The sequence below is a fragment of the Rhinatrema bivittatum genome, chromosome 8 (genome assembly GCF_901001135.1).
Source record: "Rhinatrema bivittatum chromosome 8, aRhiBiv1.1, whole genome shotgun sequence".
NCBI lineage: Eukaryota > Metazoa > Chordata > Amphibia > Gymnophiona > Rhinatrematidae > Rhinatrema > Rhinatrema bivittatum.
Genome location: NC_042622.1, coordinates 202,485,369 through 202,504,221, shown reverse-complemented (window position 1 = coordinate 202,504,221; position 18,853 = coordinate 202,485,369). Strand labels below are relative to the sequence as shown.

General features: G+C 39.3%; 1 protein-coding gene across 8 annotated transcripts in view; it reads right to left on the bottom strand.

Moving 5' to 3' along the window:
• The window catches only part of CUX1 (cut like homeobox 1), a 1,076,531-nt gene extending 1,058,167 nt beyond the window's left edge, over positions 1 to 18,364 (bottom strand). For 3 of the 8 annotated variants that reach the window (XM_029612599.1, XM_029612602.1, XM_029612601.1), the window contains exon 1: positions 18,175 to 18,362. In XM_029612599.1, coding sequence (XP_029468459.1) covers positions 18,175 to 18,237 — 63 coding nt within the window. In that variant the 5' untranslated portion in view covers positions 18,238 to 18,362. Of the gene's footprint in view, positions 1 to 18,174 lie in introns of all 8 variants that reach the window. The other 5 variants (XM_029612600.1, XM_029612603.1, XM_029612604.1 and 2 more) reach the window with 4 other exon arrangements.
• Between the last annotated feature and the right edge of the window lie 489 nt (positions 18,365 to 18,853).

The following is an 18,853-nucleotide window of genomic DNA, read 5'->3' as shown; positions in this document are numbered from 1 at the left end:
TCTTTTACCTACATTAAATATGTGCCTACATGTAAACCGTTGCGACGGTATTTAACTTAGCAACGGTATACAAAAGTTTTTAAATTAAATTAAAACTGAAGAGTAGTAAATCACCTGGACCGGATGGTATACACCCCAGAGTTCTGAAGGAACTAAAAAAATGAAATTTCAGACCTATTAGTAAAAATTTGTAACCTATCATTAAAATCATCCATTGTACCTGAAGACTGGAGGATAGCAAATGTAACCCAAATATTTAAAAAGGGCTCCAGGGGCAATCCGGGAAACTACAGACCGGTTAGCCTGACTTCAGTGCCAGGAAAAATAGTGGAAAGTGTTCTAAACATCAAAATCACAGAACATATAGAAAGACATGGTTTAATGGAACAAAGTCAGCATGGCTTTACCCAGGGCAAGTCTTGCCTCACAAATCTGCTTCACTTTTTTTTGAAGGAGTTAATAAACATGTGGATAAAGGTGAACTGGTAGATGTAGTATACTTGGATTTTCAGAAGGCGTTTGACAAAGTTCCTCATGAGAGGCTTCTAGGAAAAGTAAAAAGTCATGGGATAAGTGGCGATGTCCTTTTGTGGATTGCAAACTGGCTAAGACAGGAAACAGAGAGTAGGATTAAATGGACAATTTTCTCAGTGGAAGGGAGTGGACAGTGGAGTGCCTCAGGGATCTGTATTGGGACCCTTACATTTCAATATATTTATAAATGATCTGGAAAGAAATACGACGAGTGAGATAATCAAATTTGCAGATGACACAAAATTGTTCAGAGTAGTTAAATCACAAGCAGATTGTGATAAATTGCAGGAAGACCTTGGGAGACTGGAAAACTGGGCATCCAAATGGCAGATGAAATTTAATGTGGATAAGTGCAAGGCGATGCATATAGGGAAAAATAACCCATGCTATAATTACACAATGTTGGGTTCCATATTAGGTGCTACAACCCAAGAAAGAGATCTAGGTGTCATAGTGGATAACACATTGAAATCGTCGGTTCAGTGTGCTGCGGCAGTCAAAAAAGCAAACAGAATGTTGGGAATTATTAGAAAGGGAATGATGAATAAAACGGAAAATGTCATAATGCCTCTGTATCGCTCCATGGTGAGACCACACCTTGAATACTGTGTACAATTCTGGTCGCCGCATCTCAAAAAAGATATAATTGCGATGGAGAAGGTACAGAGAAGGGCTACCAAAATGATAAGAGGAATGGAACAGCTCCCCTATGAGAAAAGACTAAAGAGGTTAGGACTTTTCAGCTTGGAGAAGAGACGGCTGAGGGGGGGATATGATAGAGACGTTTAAAATCATGAGAGGTCTAGAATGGGTAGATGTGAATCGGTTATTTACTCTTTCGGATAGTAGAAAGACTAGGGGGCACTCCATGAAGTTAGCATGGGGCACATTTAAAACTAATCGGAGAAATTTCTTTTTTACTCAACGCACAATTAAACTCTGGAATTTGTTGCCAGAGGATGTGGTTAGTGCAGTTAGTATAGCTGTGTTTAAAAAAGGATTGAATGTTTGACTGAATATCCATGTTTTGAGCTCTTTTTTTAAATGATTTAATGTTACTTTGGGAGCTCAAGTGTTCTGGTAGTGAGTTCCATAATTTCGGACCAGCAATGGATATGGCTCTGTTCCTTGTGGTGGATAGCTTGGCAAATGGGAGTGGTGGTATTTCTAGCTGTACTTTACTTGCTGTTCTAGTCGTACATTGTGATCTGTGTATATGTATGACATTGTCAAGGAATAATAATCTCACCCTATTTTGCGTTTTTATAAAATAGCAATTTGTTGAGTAATGATTAAAAAATAATTAGTTGCGGGATGGGGTAAGTTTCATATATTTTGACGCATGCCTCCATGGCCTTGCCTCATTTTTTGTGATATAATCATCAACTTACCTCCCTCCCACTCACTTTATTTTGTTCAATTTTTTGAAATTTTATGGAATACTTTACGAGGTGGAGATCAAAAAAGAAGTTTAAATTATAGTGAACAACACTGGATTTTTAAGTTGAATACGGTAGTTCCGGTTGGATTAAACGAGGAGATAGAGTGGGCGACTTTACTTTAATTATTCAGTGAACAGCGACTCCACTTTAACCATTCTGCAAATAGAGACACTCTGAGAACAGAGGCAAACCCTAAGCCAATAGCGAAAGAGAAAATTATGCTAGACGCAAGACGTACCTCTATCCATTGGCGGATAGACGATCTGCTGACCAATTTAAAAAGCAAGTTTTGAAAGCGCCGGTAAAAGAACGCCGTCACTCATAGCTAGGCAGCCTGAGAGCGAGGAAGGAAGAACGCCATTGACCAGAGTTTATGAACCTGAGGCGAGGAAAGAAGTACGCCACCGACCAGAGTCTATGCACCTGAGAGTGAGGAACACAGAACACAGACACTCTCCCCTGATGAAGAAAAGGACATCTTTTCGAAACACGGCTGTGTTGGGAGATAAGTTTCTGTGACTTACAATATTGAATTGGCATTTGTGAGCATGTAAGAAACAAGCCTTTGTGATTTGTAAGATTTTTTGGCGTTTTCAAAAACATTCTATTCTGTCAGATCTTATGTGATATCACTTCCCATCTGTTAAGTCATAAGATTCAAGTCCTTAGACCAAGCAAATATTTAAAAGTCTTCAATGGTAGAAAGTTTCAATGAATAAGGAAGCAGTTTGATTTTTGAAACAAAACATTTTAGAGAGATTGAAGGACATAATTTTTGGTGAACTTGGGGATAAGGTGAAGAGGATATCACATTTTTTAATAAATTGAATAAAATAAAGTATTCCATAAAATTTCAAAAAATTGAACAAAATAAAGCGAGTGGGAGGGAGGTAAGTTGATGATTATATCACAAAAAATGAGGCAAGGCCGTGGAGGCATGCGTCAAAATATATGAAGCTTACCCCATCCCGCAACTAATTATTTTTTAATCATTACTCAACAAATTGCTATTTTATAAAAACGCAAAATAGGGTGAGATTATTATTTTTTGGATACAAGATTAAAGATTTTTTGGTCTCATCTTGGCGGAGATTAATACGAATAATTATTGATATTGTCAAGGGCCATGTTATCTGCTTTGTATATTGCGTTGTGTAAGATTGTTAGTATTTTGAATTCAATTCTTTTTTCTACCGGTAGCCAGTGTAGACTGTTGAGCACGGGGGTGATGTGGTCTGATTTCTTTTTGCCAGATAGGACTCTAGCTGTGGCATTCTGTAGTAATTGGAGTGGTTTTAAGGCCACTTTAGGTACACCTATCAAGAGTGAGTTGAAATAGTCAAGGCTGGTGAAAATAAGAGATTGTAAGACTATTCTGAATTCTTGGTGGTGAAGCATCGGTTTCAGATGTTTTAGAATTTGGAGTTTATGGAAACCTTCTTTTGTTTTTGTTGTGATGTGCTTTTTGTAGTTTAGTTCACTGTCAATCCAAATACCGAGGTCTTTTATGTTGTCTTTAAAGTTGTATGTAGATGTTGTCTATTTGGAAGGATGGGGCGGTTTTTGATCCTGACTTTTTTCTTTCTATTAGAATGCATTCGGTTTTGCTCATGTTTAGACATAATTTTAGGTGATTCAGCATATTTCTAATCAAATCAAGATGAGAGGCAGCTAGTATCAGTGCATCTTCGATGGTGGAAGTAACTGGAATGAGGAGTTGTATGTTGTCAGCCTACATATAGTAAGTTACGCCTATGCTTGATAGGAGTTGGCATAGAGGAATTAGATAAATATTAAAGAGTGTGGCTGAAAGAGCAGATCCTTGAGGCACTCCTGTTTCAATGGGGATGGCTTCTGATGAGTTGTTGTTGATGGAGACTTTGAAATATCTGTCTTTTAGGAAAGAAGTGAACCAGTCTAGAGTTTTGCCTGAGAGCCCTATGTTTCCTAGTCTTGATATTAGCCTTTTGTGGTCAACTGTGTCAAATGCTGCGGAGAGGTCGAGGAGGATTAGTAGATGGCTTATTTTGTAATCAAAGCCTCTTAGTATATTGTTAGATAGGTTGAGTAGTAGAGTTTCTGTGTTGAGGTTTTTCCTAAAGCCGTGTTGGGTGGGATGTAGTTATCGAGGTGTTCATTGAGTTGTTTCAGGACCACTTTTCTCTGTCATTTTTGCAAGTAGGGGTAGGTTTGATATTGGACGGTAGTTGTTCAAGTCGTCTGGGTTCAGGTTCTTCCTCTTTAGTATTGGTTTCATTGTTGCAATTTTTAACTTTACTGGTAGCTCACCTTCTTTGAGAGATTTATTGATAATTGCTGCTACTGTTGGGGCTACGAAATGAGCAATTTCTTTTAGCTCTCGAGTGGGGATGGTGTTTAGGTCATGGCATGCTGGGTTTATTTTTCTTAGCATTTTTTCTGTTTCCGTGGTGGAGATAGGTTCGAAATTAGACCATGGTGTTATATTTGTTGTGGATATTTGGTTTTCTTTGATCGAGGAGTTGTTGAAGGCGTCGGTTATTTTGGTTATTTTGTTCTTGAAGAAAGTAGCCAAGTCTTGGCTTAAATTTTTGTTTTCGGTTGTGTCTGAGTTGGTGTTTTGTGAAATGAGGTTGTTTACTATGTTGTAAAGGGATTTGGAGTTATTGGTGGATTTTTTTATCTTTTGACTGTAGTAGTTAGTCATGTTTAGTATTCAGAATCTTTTTTTTTATTTTTTATAAGCGGCTAGTTGCGTGCGGTATCTCTGCAGGGTTACGGGACACTTGTCTTTTTGCCATTCTTTTTCAACTTTTCTGAGGTTGGATTTCATGTTTCTTAATTGAGAGTTGAACCATGGGTTACGTTGTTCTCAGCGATTCTTTAGTTGTTTAAATTTCTCAGGGTTTATATTATTTGCGGTGTCTTCTGTGATTTGGAACCAGGATTGGATCACGTTATTTATATTTGAAAGGTCTAGATTTGCTAGTTGTTTTCCAAGTTCTTGTTGGATAAGGCTGGTTTGGAAAGGTGGTCAGTATTTGAAGGATCGTTGTGATTCATTTGTTTTTGCCGTGTTGTTGATGTTTGCTTGCGTTTTGCATTGAAAGAGGTAGTGATCGGACCAGGGGACTGGTCTGTATGAAATAAATGTTTCTGAAAAATAGTTATTCGTGAAAATCAAGTCCAGTGTGTGTCCCGCTTTGTGTGTGGGGTTGTTCACTTGTAGGTTGCAGTTTAGACTTGATAGCATGTCTAGTAGGGTTTGGCAATTTTGTGATCTGGGATTGGCATCTGTGTGAAGATTGAAGTCGCCAAGAATGATAGTAGGTTTTTGCATGCTGATGTTTGTTATTAGGAATTCCAGGAGCAGAGAGATAGCGTTATCTAGCAGTTTGGGTGGGCAGTATACTAGGCATATTTGTAGGTTTAGTGAGTCAAAGAGAAATATTTCATATTGTTTTGGGAGACTGTGTGGAATCACTTTCATTGAGAAATGTTTTTTTTATAATAAGGAGTAGTCCTCCTCCTCTTCGGGTCTTTCGTGGGATTGAAAATGTGTCATAAGCATTGTTGTCTAGTTGGTTCATTAAGATATGCCATACTGGGTCAGACCAAGGGTCCATCAAACCCGGTATCCTGTGGCCAACCAAGTCACAAGTACCTGGCAAGTACCCACACTTTCAATTAATAGATCCCAAGCTACTAATCCTTATTAATAGTTTATTGACTTTTGCTCTAGGAACTTATCCAAACCTTTTTAAAACCAAGCTACACCAACTGCCATAACCACATCCTCTGTCAATGAATTCCAGAACTTAATTATGAATTGAGTGAAAAAGAATTTTCTCCGGTTTTAAAATGAGCTACTTGCTAACTTCATGGAGTTTTCCCTAGTCCTTATGTTATCTGAAAAAGTAAATAACAGATTCAAATTAACCTGTTCAAGTCCTTTCTTGATTTTGTAGACCTCTATCATAGCCCCCCTTAACCATCTCTTCTCCAAGCTGAGCAGCCCTAACCTCTTTAGCCTTTCCATCCCCTTTATCATTTTGGTTACCCTTCTCTGTACTTTCTCTAGTCAGTGCAACTATATCTTTTGAGATGCGGTGACTAGAACTGCACACAGTATTCAAGATTCAGTTTCACCATGGAGCGATACAGAGGCATTATGACATACACCATTTTATTCAGCATTCCCTTCCTTATAATTCCTAACATCCCCTTTCTAATAATTCTTAACATTCAGTTTGCCTTTTGATATACTTACAGACCATTCAAAGCAGAACAGTTAAGCAGACACTGTCATGGTGGGTAAATGAGCAATTTGAAAATCATTGTTTGCTTACAGTCAAAAAGTAATAAAGATATAAATAATAGAATTGTCCTGTCCCATGCCAACTCCTGTTAATCTGTTACTCTTTCTTGATTCAGTGTGCATAACTTCAGTGCCTCAGAAGAGTTGTACAGAAATACAAACCAGTGTGGTGAGGCATACCTGGCTACAAAATTTAAAAAGGTTCATTAAAGTTTTATTAAGGAAACTGCCAGGCCAAAAACAAACAGTTATTAAAGGACTAGCCAAACAGCTCAGTGACAGTACTACTATCTAGGAGATCTGGGTTCAACTACCAAGCCCAGTTTCTGCTCCTTGTGTTAGCCAAGACAGGGGATGCTGCAGAGGTAGTATTCAAAGCTCTGGGGTAGGGAGATGGGGAGGAGTTTCAGCCATTGCACAGTGGCAACATATACTGGCTAGGCATACCATGTACTGGGTTATGCAGGGAGCAGTGGTCTGAGGCTATAATAATTGTGGAAGAAAGAGGGAGGTTAAAAATAGGTGGCAAAAACTCAGATAAACTTATGGTGTCCTGAATCAGAAAGAATGGATTCAACTGAGTTGGAAGCCCAAATGGGGTAAGCTGAAACTGCCAGACCAAAAATATATATATATATTAAAAAGAGACAGCTTTATCGCTTAGTGGCAGTGCTGAGTGCTATCATCCAGAATTTTATTCCTGAGCCTGGCTCCCCTCCTCTAAGTCATTTGAAAAGAAATGGACACATCTAGAGCCAAAACAAAAACTCTCATCCACTTGAAATAAGCTTGTCAAGATCTCATTTGATGATCAAAGAGCAACACACATGACTATAAAACACAAAGCCATCTTACACAGAGCAAGCATGCATAAAAAGTCACACTACACCTCCATTCCTTACAGAAATCTCTTATACCAGCAAGATGACCAGCCTTTTAAAAATTCCCTTCGGTATCACACTGTGGTGACATATAGAGCTTTCATGGCATGTACCCCTAATGTGTTTTCCAGAGGCAGAAAGATGCAAGTCCCAATTGTCTAATCACAATAGGGTATAATCTGCCACTCTTTGTGCAGGGACCCAAAAGGATGTAACCAAGAGCAGGAGTGGAAAATATTTAGGAAAAAAAAACCACAAACTTAGAGTGCCAGGGCTTTTTTTGTGATTTTGCTTTTTTTTTTTTTTTTTTTTTTAAATTTTCCCTGTACTTCAGGTTTCTTTTTCCATAGGCTGTCTTTTTTTTTTTTTTGCTTGGTTTTGTTTTTATTTTTTTCTCTCTCCTCTCTATCAGGCCAATACAGTAAAAAGGGAGAGTGGGCAAGCGCCCACTCTCCTGTGCGCGCGCGATACTGTATTTTAATTTATTTAAATTAGGACCGGCGGTAAAAAGAGGCGCTAGGGACACTAGCGCGTCCCTAGCGCCTCTTTTCGGACAGGAGCGGCGGCTGTCAGTGGGTTTGACAGCCGACGCTCAATTTTGCCAGCGTCTGTTCTCGAGCCCACTGACAGCCACGGGTTCGGAAACCGGACCCCGGCAAAATTGAGCGTCTGGTTTTCGACCCGCCAGCCGCGGGCCCATTTTAAAATATTTTTTTTATTTTTTACTTTTTTAAACTTTCGGGACCTCCGACTTAATATCGCCATGATATTAAGTCGGAGGGTGCACAGAAAAGCAGTTTTTACTGCTTTTCTGTGCGCTTTCCCTGCGCCCGGAGAAATTAGCACCTACCTTTGGGTAGGTGCTAATTTCTGAAAGTAAAATGTGCGGCTTGGCTGCACATTTTGCTTTCTGAATTGCGCAGGAATACCTAATAGGGCCATCAACATGCATTTGCATGTCGTGGGCGCTATTAGGTTCGGGGGGGGGGGGGGGGTGGACGCATGTTTTGGACGCGCTATTACCCCTTACTGAATAAAGGGTAAAGCTAGCGCATCCAAAACGCGCATCCAAATGCCGGCTAACAGTGCGTTCCATCGGAGCGCACTGTACTGTATCGGCCTGTATGTAAGAAAAGCTATACTGGATCAGATCAAAGGATCCATCAAGCCCAACATTTTGTCTCTTGACAGTGACCAATGCAGGTCACAAGTACCCAGCAAGAACCCAAAGAATAAATTTATAGCCTCTCTTCTAAACAGGCAAAGAGCAACCACAAGTTGTCACACGCCCGGCATTGCGGCTTTCTTTTGAGCCCAGGCTAGCACTAAGTGCCAATTTCTAAATACCTAGGAATTTTCCACCCTTCCCCTATCTGTGCATGTATTGATCATCAGCATTACAAGTTTACCATGATTCTGTGGCATAACACAGAGTTTACTTTTCCTCACAGAATCACAGCATATGCCCCCCCCACCCCCCCTATTCGCATGCATCTATTCACTTCCTCCAGCCCACATCTCCACTCTGCGACTACAGTGTTGAGATCCTTATTGCTGCTGCTCTACTGTCCTGTCTTCCAACCACACTGTTCTATTTTTAAAAATCAGAGGCTCTGAGTTTTTTTAAACAAAACAGTTGACAGCATGGAGGCAAACAGTGGCTGAAGTCAGGAAGGGAAAATAGAAAATGCAGCAGCAGTTAAAAAAATAAAAATAAAAATCTTACCACTGTGTTGAGGAGGGTGAAGGCTGGAGGAAGAGACAGCTGCAGGGGAAACAGGACAAATGACAGAGTTGGAAAGAGTGGGGCAAAAGAAACTAGCATTGAGGTTGGTGGGGAGAGAAAAAAAAAAAAAGAGACATGGTGGGATCATATCTAGTAGGCTGCTTAATGTCTAGTTTGTTCTCTTTTGTTTTAGATTTTGTGTTTCCAGTTTTGGACTGGTTTTTGCTCATTTTATGAATTTGTCTTGCTCTGACTTTATAGTGTTACTTTATAAGCTGGATTTTTATGACGATATTCTTGCTTGGTGCATTTCAGCAAGCAAGCAGACAAAAATCTAATTTAATAAATAAAAAAATAATTGAGACATGTTAGGACGGGAAGAGGAAGCAGGCATGGAAGAAAAAGGGGTGGAAGAACAGAGAAAAAAGAAGGTGGGAAGAAGAGGAGAAGAGATACATGGAAAAAGGAGAAAAGTGGGAAGAAAGGAAATGAAACTGAAAGGAATGTGAAAAGGAGAGATAAATGAATAGGAAAGCATCTTTGGAGGGGGGAGGGGGAAACAAAAGAAGCAGAATGTAGTGAAAGGGTGAGATAAGTGAAAAGGCGATAAATGTAAAAAGCACCTTTAAATTAGAAATGGGCAAACTGTTCCTACACCTAAAAATGTGGCTAGCACTCAAGCTTTCCAAATATTTTCCACTCCTATTAATTTGGATCACTAGGACAGCAGATTGCCCATGTGGCTACAGGAGGGTCCAAGAAGGTAAATTTCACCAAGGGATTAACAGTAGTTTCTCATTGTTGACTTTGCAGCAAGTACTTGCTTTATGTTGTATTGATTATTTGAGTGGCTATTTGTATTTGACTGCAAGTTTTGGATGACAGCATGACCTATGGGAGACCACCCAATAAAGACTGTAGTGATATTCACTAGTCATGTACTTGATGTTTTCAATAGTGTGGGAGAGGTAAGGGTTTATTCTACTGTTCAGTGTTATTCAGATATATGAAATAAGTTCTCGTTCCCTTTTTGCTACATAGTTGAATGTGTTTAGTTGCATTGTGGACACTGAAAAAGACCGATTTCTGATGTCTTTTGTTGTTCTCCTGTGTTACTATTTCACATTTTTTTGTTCGATGTTTAAATTGTGAGCCACAAACAATATTTTATTGTATTTGCAGAACTTTTTTTTTTTTTTTAAACTCTTCATTTATAAACATCGACATGAACAAATACATTACAGACCTGCACAAAAGTCAAGTACAGAAAATATCCTGAAAGTTAACAACTATTTCTTATAGAGAGCAATCCAAACAATAAAATTCAGTATAGTTACCCAACAGATGTTCATATTTAAGTTTTTCACACTTCAGAACATATCAGAGATATTTAATATCCACAATTTCTCTACACTGCCTCCACCAGTGATCAAAATTAGGACTATATTTCCACAAGGTGGCAATGGTGAATTAGGCCACCAGAAGAAGCTGAGCAACTAAAGGTTTGTTTGGTTGAGAAATCAGCAACCCAGCCATCTAACAAGTAGTCCTAGGAATGGGGTCATATGAATTTCCGCTTCTACAAAGTCCAAGATTTCTTGTGTAATGTCCACCCAAAAGTGCTTCATCTCAAGATAGCTCCACCACATATGAAGATAGGTTCTGGATTCTCTACACCCTCTCCAGCACCTCGCTCCCATTGCTGGGAACAATTTTGAAGTGTATTTAGGTATACAGTATATTCTATGCAAAAGCCTTACCATTAATTTCACCCACCTGTTGCATATTGAAACGTTGTGCAATGCTCCATATTGCCCTCAAATTATTTTCACTTAGTGCAAGACCCAAATCTGCACTCCCCTAACTTTGATAAATGGAATAGTCTTACCATATTTAGCATATAAAATCCCCCAATAAAATTTTAGAAACTCCCTTAGTGATAGGGCCTTCATCACACAAAAACTCCTCCACCCCATGCAATTGCTATAGGGGGTGCCGCAAGTTACAAATGTCACCCAGTGCCTATTCTCAATTGCAGATACAATTAAAAGGAATCGTTATTCTGCTCAATCCTGTTGAAAGCCTCGAAAGTGCTCATCCTCCCACAACTGATCCAAATCCTTACCTCTCCAAACTTTAAAGTCACATCCAAAAGTACACCCTGCAATTACCCGCATTCTTATATACAGGTTCCACTGGTGGCAAATGCTCTGAAGACCTACCAAGAAACCGACGAACCTGATACCACATTCAAAGTGTGAGCTAGAATAGGGCTCAACCTGCACACCACTCTACCAACAGGAGAGGAATCTAGCAGAAATGCCAATGTGGTTAATTCAACAATATTTGCCTATTCTTGCTCCAATGGCAGGCAACAATCATCAATGTTAAAGAATCAAGTTTTTAGTAACAGTATTTTGGCCGTCCAATAATATACTCTAAGATTTGGCAGCATCATGCCCTCCTACATCTTTGCTTGTATTTGCGGAACATGTTTTTAATAAATAATGAAATAATATAAGCAGGGTTTGAAAATCTACTTGCCTGCTCACCTGGGGTAAGTAGATTTTCTTGGCAAGCAAGACAGAATTATCTTTGGCCCCAATCATGGCCTAGGAGGAGGAGTATGAGGAGAGGTATCTTTGGCCCAGGCAAGTGGGGAGGAAGTGTCTGGTTCCCACTGGGGCCTGGGAGAACAGAGAGGAATGCAAAGTGATAGTGGAGTAGAGGGTTTGGGGAAAAAGAGGACAGCACATAGGTGGGGTGGAGAATTGGGGGGGGGGGGGGGGAGGAAAAAGAGGTTGTTGCATGGAGGCAGGAGTGTGCCATTGCTGAAGAAGAAATGCATTTACCATGTACTTTCCCCCTTCAATACAAGTTACTGGGCAAGTGCAATTCATCCCTGGCAAGAAAGTCCTGGAAGAATTTTAGAAACCCTGGATATTTTTTTAAGGTGCTCACATCGTGTCAGCTTTGGGTTTTTTTCTGTCTCTGTAGGTATGGTGTTCATCATATCCCTTTTTACTTGGTTAAGCAGGTTTCAAAGAAGGATTTAAGTATTTGTTACCTTATATAGTTTCTCTTCTTTTTCAACCATGCAAGGACAAAGCTCTTGCAGCTGCAGGATCTACAGCAGTCAAGAACAGCCATCAAGCCCCTCCAATAGTAGCCACAGCTATGGAAACAAGAGACCATTCACATTCTATCCCCTCACTCTGTCAGAAAGCACCAGTGTATGCAGCTTTATTTCTTTATATTTTCTGTTCAACAAATATTATATTCCTGTACTTCTAGTGTGTGGAGTCAGATTTACTAAACTTTTGAGGTGTAATGTGGCTATACTGGAAGATTTTATGGATTTCCAACAGCAAGTATTGTGTGTGTGGTGTGAGGGAGGGCTATGAGTGAATTATGAGTGCAGTAGATTGTTAGTTATGAACATATATAGTAAAGTGACATATTGTTACAAGCAGTCAGTATTGGTAAAGCCACGAATGCTTACGTGGCTGAGCAGTATGCCATTACTGCATGTGTGTTTTTGCAATCCTAGGACTACAGGAATGTTTAGTTGCATAAACAAGTTGTGTATGTAGATGTCTAAGGGTTTGCTATGCATGCAGAATGGTCAGAAAGAGCAAGTGTATGTGTGTGAGGTGTGACAGAAGAAAGCAAGGAGAGTAAAGGTGTGAATGTAAAGTAAATTTGGTTTAGATGAGAATAAGATGGAGTGTACGTTGTACATGATATTCTAGCTATGAGGGTATAGAAAAGTGTTTGTGTTAAATGCAAGTGTTGCAATCTTCACTGGAAAATACAGAACTGGCTGTTTAAAAATACGTATTTTGTATGTGAAATTAAATTTTGGGGAAGGTGTTGCATTTGAGTGGAGCAATGTGTTAGACACAGGAAGAGAAATGGGCTGGGCCAGTCTGCTAGGTCACTGCGGTCCAATGTCACACCAGAGAATCTGGTTCAGTCCTCAAGCCTAGCTTCTCCTCTTTGGGACGACCAGGGCTGAAGATATCATAGTTACCAAGCAGGGGTGAAAAAAATATTTAAAAAACTCGGGTGCCAGGTGAAAATATTATTTCTAACATTTTCTATTTGGCTTTCTTGCTTTATTTTGGGGTTGGTTTTTTGTTTTTTTTTTGGGGGGGGGGGGGAGTTTATTTGCTCTTTTTTCTATGTTTTTGGGTGGCAGGTGAGTGGAGAAGAAATAACTCTTCTTCCCACTTCTTTTTCCTAACATATCCTTTTTTGTGTGGTGATGGGGCACCCCTGGGCCATAAAGGCTCATCTTTGGCCTGGGCCAATCACAGCAGCTTCAGCTCCCTCTAGGCCTGAATCCACCATAGCAGCCTCTGCTCCTTTTGGCCTGGACTAGTTACCAACTGTTAGCAACACAGGTGGAGCTGATACCTGGAAACCTGCCACCCCATCATCCAGGCATAGGGAGTCTGAATCATTGTATTATAGTGACACTTAGTGGCCAGATACAGGGTGCACACATACTGGGTTCCAGAGGGAACTGTAGCTCTTGACTGAGGGCTGTTGCTACAATGGCTGACTGGTTAGAGGGCTGGGATGTAAAAAACTTTTGAAGAACAACCCTGGACAGTTTCAAATGAAGGCTTATGGTACTACATTCCCAGTATTAGGACAGGTTGTGACTGAGCTGGAAAGTCATAAAAGCAGGAGGAAATAATTGGGTCAAAAAGTGTGAATTTGGTCTTTATTGAATAGAAGCAGTATTAAAAGGCGATATTCATATTTATACCAGTCTGAAAAAAAAAGGCATTTGGTATGCACAGGAGGCAGCTCCATATTAATAACCTCTGCCCACAGACTTGCCACACTATTCACCTAAATACTTAAGTACCCTTTATTCACCTCCCAGATTCCCCACATTTAATTCTGTTCCTTGCTTGTGTAATTCCTGCGCTGAATGCTGTCTCAACCATTCAGCTCCAGTTACTTCCTTACTGAAACAATTTGGACAGTATTTTACATTTTCTATGCCTCTTGAAAAACAGGAAGATTAGCTGGCACAAATACAGTTTTTTGGCCTCCAAAATGAATTTAGGTGGATCAAGCTCTTAAACTTTTGATTTATCAAATCTAGCAATCCCCCTTTAAGATATCAGCAATCGCTACATGCCTCTTTTTGAAATGCAAAATGTACACAAGAAGAGGACATATTCAACAAATAAATTTGTTTATTCATGTATACCAATTACCTAACATTAAAATCTCTCTAAACACACTCATCCATCACACATACACCCACATCTAAAATCAATATTCATCAATGAACATGAAGTATTCTGTATACAATGTATATAATTTTTAAATATAATTTTGTAATTATACAATGTATATAATTTTTTAAATATTTTTTAAAGTACTGATGTTAGTCCTAAACATCCAACAAAGATCTTCGTTTCGCCAGTTTTATCTTAAAGGCTTCTTCAGGGTTGGACTTAAACATCCAAGGAACAACCAAAATGACTTCCCGAACAGTATTGTATTTCTTTCTGGTAAATCCTTTACATTTCTTCCTGATTAATCCTTTCCAACAGATATCTTTAATATCGTCATCAACTTCATAGAAAATCACCCACTTGGCTCAGTATATATCCCGATCTCAGATCTATTACATCGCGCACCCAAATATCCACTCTTAACTCCTCATATTGAGCTTATGAAGATTATAGCCCCAATTGATATCTGATTCTTCAAAAATTCTTCAGCGGAATGATTACACGATCAATCAATATTATTCATACCACATCAAGTCCCAGAGGGGAATTCACCATCCGGAAATGACATCTACTTCACATTTGAAAAGGGATTCAAACGTGAAGTAGATGTCATTTCCGGATGGTGAATTCCCCTCCGAGACCTGATGTATGAATAATATTGATTGATCGTGTAATCATTCAGCTGAAGAATTTTTGAAGATGGTGAATTCCCCTCTGGGACCTGATGTGGTATGAATAATATTGATTGATCGTGTAATCATTCAGCTGAAGAATTTTTGAAGATGGTGAATTATATTTAAAAATTATATACATTGTATACAGAATACTTCATGTTCATTGATGAATATTGATTTTAGATGTGGGTGTATGTGTGATTTATTTATTTTATTTATTTATTTGAATTTCTTATATACCGGCATTCGCGATGGGAGTCGCATCATGCCGGTTTACAAATAACAGGGTGTGATAAGAGGATAAATACTTAAAAAAAACTTAGAACATTAACAGTGTGATAGAAGAATAACGTAGCAGTTACAATAAAACAGGGATAAATGCAAACTTGGAATGTAGAGAAGGCGAGAGAAAGATTAACAATGAGATAAAAGATAATAACCAAGGTAAATAAAAACCTGCCAATTTAAATGAGTATGGATGAGTGTGTTTAGAGAGATTTTAATGTTAGGTAGTTGGTATACATGAATAAACAAATTTATTTGTTGAATATGTCCTCTTCTTGTGTACATTTTGCATTACTGTAACGAAGAGGTAGTTTGTCTTTTGACCCTTGTGTGACTATACCAGAGGTTTCTTTTTGAAATGAGACAACAATCATTCTCTTCTAACTTGAATTTGGAAATCTCATCACATTAAATAACATTTAGTACAGTTTGTGGGGTGCAATCAAATACCATGTGTACTTCAATTTTCAAAGAACAGACTACCAAAGCTGGGGTCTCATAGATTGTACCATATCTACAACCAGTTCAGGGCTGTATTAGACTAGACCTACCTTTTACCAGACATCTTGGAGAAACAACCACGTTTTTACTTTCTTGCAAAAGCTCAAGCCATCTAATTTCAATCTGATATCTTTTACTAATTTGTTCCACAACACAGAAGGAGGGCTACTACTGAGAAAGTTCTAGCTCATAACCTTTCAGTTTACAGAGGCAAAACAATGCTAAAAAAAAAAATATATATATAGGGGGGGGGACGGGGACGACACTACTTGGTTATACCAGCAAGTGACACTACACAACACCTGCTGCTTGAAACCTCTCATCGGGTAGGTAAAATAACAATACTAGTTCAGGAATAAACTATACAAGCAAAAAAAAAAAAAGGAATGAAAGTCCGCATAAGTAGTATCAAATTCCTCCTATGGAAAAAAATCTCAAAACATTGGTGAAAACCCTTACTACTATATTTTATACTACATACAAAAATCAGTAAACAAATTCACACCATATGGTTATTTACTTTTTTTTTTTAATAAGCACCAGTTGTTTACAAAATTTAAAATAATCCCATCAAACTTCGAATCAAAACATTATCAATTGTGTATCACATGTGAAAAAAATATTTGCTGAAAATAAATTCTGTAACAAAGGAACACTCACTCCATTTTCTAAAGTTATTTCAAACTTTTCTAAATAAACTATAAGAGCCAATTAATTACAGGCCTCTACTTCAGTTGAAAAAAAATATATATTTTTTATTTTTGGTGGCTAAAAGTTTATTATAAATTGAGTGATAAAAGGAAAAATGAGGAACCTTAACAGTGATTCCCAGACGCATGCATTTTTTAAATACAGATGACTGCTCTCAGCGTATTGCGTCACTATGTCTTTTGCTTAAACTGTTACGCTGAAAACAAAGTTAACCAAACGAATCTGAGTCACAGATGTCAATTAAAATCCAAAAAAAAAAAAAAAACCAGTCGTCCCTCACATCCGCTAGGGGGAGGGGAAAATGCCGAGCCAACCAAATATATATTTGCTGCCTCCTGTAAGTTTATGCGAAGGTCTATAGATCAGAAGCAAGCTCCGTGGCGAGCTCTGCTGGTGTCTGAAACGCTTCCCATACTGACACCCTGCGCTCACGAAACCAGTCTAATTGCTAGGAGTATGGCTCCAAGACGCTACTAATCTCGAAGGCATTAACACAAATAAAGTCTCATCTTTTCCTAAAATTTACATAAATACTTACGGCTTACCAGAATTGGCTATGTTTAAAGCTGAGACGAACTACCAGCACTTTAGATAGCTCTGCGATAATCCGATACATAAACAGGCAATGCTAAATAACCCGCGTCGCTTTAGGAAAGTACAGTACCCTCTCACTACAATCAATAGAACACGTCTATCCCTGCTGTTTAAATCCAGTGATCGCCAAACTACAAACTGGAGTCAAGATCGACATCATCCTCCTTCCTTTTTAAAACTATAATAATATTTCTACACCTGATAAAGTAATAATTTTCACCTTTATGTTATTAAAGAGAAATTGACATAATCCCCCCCCCCCAAAAAAAAAGGTTCTAGTAATCTATAAACATTTTACCTGCACTAGCTTGATTAAAATAGTTGAATTATTCAATATGCATGAACTTTTCAACAGTAGACTATAACCTGATACATACCACGATATAACAGTCTTCAACTTTTTATAAATCATTAGTGTTCTAAAGTTTCTGCCAAAAATCGACTAAGTCCTTAAAAACCCAAACAAACCCATAGCAGGTCGACGACTTATAAATTTAGACTGAGCTGATCGCGTTTAAAAAAAAAAAAAAGTTTAGAAAAAGCAAAATCATATTTCTTTAAATAAAAAAAACAAAAAACCTACAAAGTTAAACTGTCAACAAACTGTGGGGCGGGCGGGGAGACGGGTCGGGGGGGGACACACAAACGTCAAAAAGCCCATCCGCACTCAAAACATTCACAAATAATAATAATAAAAAACAAACATTTGGAACCTGCTCATTTTAAAACTACAGCTGTCTTTCTGGAAAAAAAAAATTCTACCGGAAATAAAAAGTGCAATTAATATATAAACAAAATAATTCGCAAGTAAATCCAAGTCAGGGACAAGATTCTCTCTTGGAGCTGCAGAGGCTTTAAAGGGAGACAGGCAGACTGGCACCACAGCGCCACCAGCCCCACGCTGGAAAATAATTAACAAATTAACCAAAGTTTAAAACAACAACAAAAAAAAGACAACATTTCACAAAAGTCCAATAAAAAAATAAAGTTGGCGGTGACAGGGCGGCGGGAAAGCCGTGAGGGCCCGGCGGAGAACGCGGCGCCGGGGAAGTGCGGGCGCCATCTTGGCTGATCGATGAATTGAACAAAGAGGATCAATTTCTGATAAAACGTTATCAATGAGAGCGGCCGGAGACGGAGGAGAATGCCCGCGCGCCGGGGCCCCCGCCGGCCGAGCCCACAGCAGCGGCGGAGGGAGGGCGACGGAAAGTGGTGAGGGGGGGGGTGGAATCGGAGAGACGGGAGGGCGGGAGGAAAAGGAGCCTGACCTGCAGCTGCTGTAAATCAAAGCGCTTCCAATATTGAAACATCGATCCCACATTGGCCGCCATCTTGAGACATATTGAGACAGAGTGAGAGGCTGATAGAGAGGGGCTGGAGTTCAGCGGCGGCGGCGGCAGGAGGGGGAGGAGGAGGGGGAGGGCGCAGCGCAAAACCCGGTCTGGCTCTCGGCGCGTGGTCTGGACTGGGAAAGGGGCACGCGCGCGCGCGCCAGATTGGAAAGGGACCGCACGCGCGCACGTCTCGGACGGCAAAGGGAACGCGCGCGCCTCTTGCTGCTAGTGCTGCCTCTTGAGTGAGAGTTTACTGAAAAACACGCACGACTCCCTGCTTCCAGACTTTTGGCGAATTAATTAAGCCATAAGGGGAAGAGCAAAGGAAAATAAAAAGTGAGGAGGGGTGGGGGTGTTCAAAAAACCCATAGGTCTGCTAACTTTCAACTGAAAATTCCGAACACTTGGCCGAATGGAGTAAAATTTTCACCTTTGTCCTGCTATATGAATATTTATTTAAAAAATGAATATATATATATATATAGCAAACAAAAAATGTGGCAATTTTCACTCTACTAGTGCTGAAGCATATATACAAACAAACTCCCCAACATACAACAGTCGGAGTTAATAAGCACTATTATGATGTTTAATAAATCGTTTCAAAAATGTG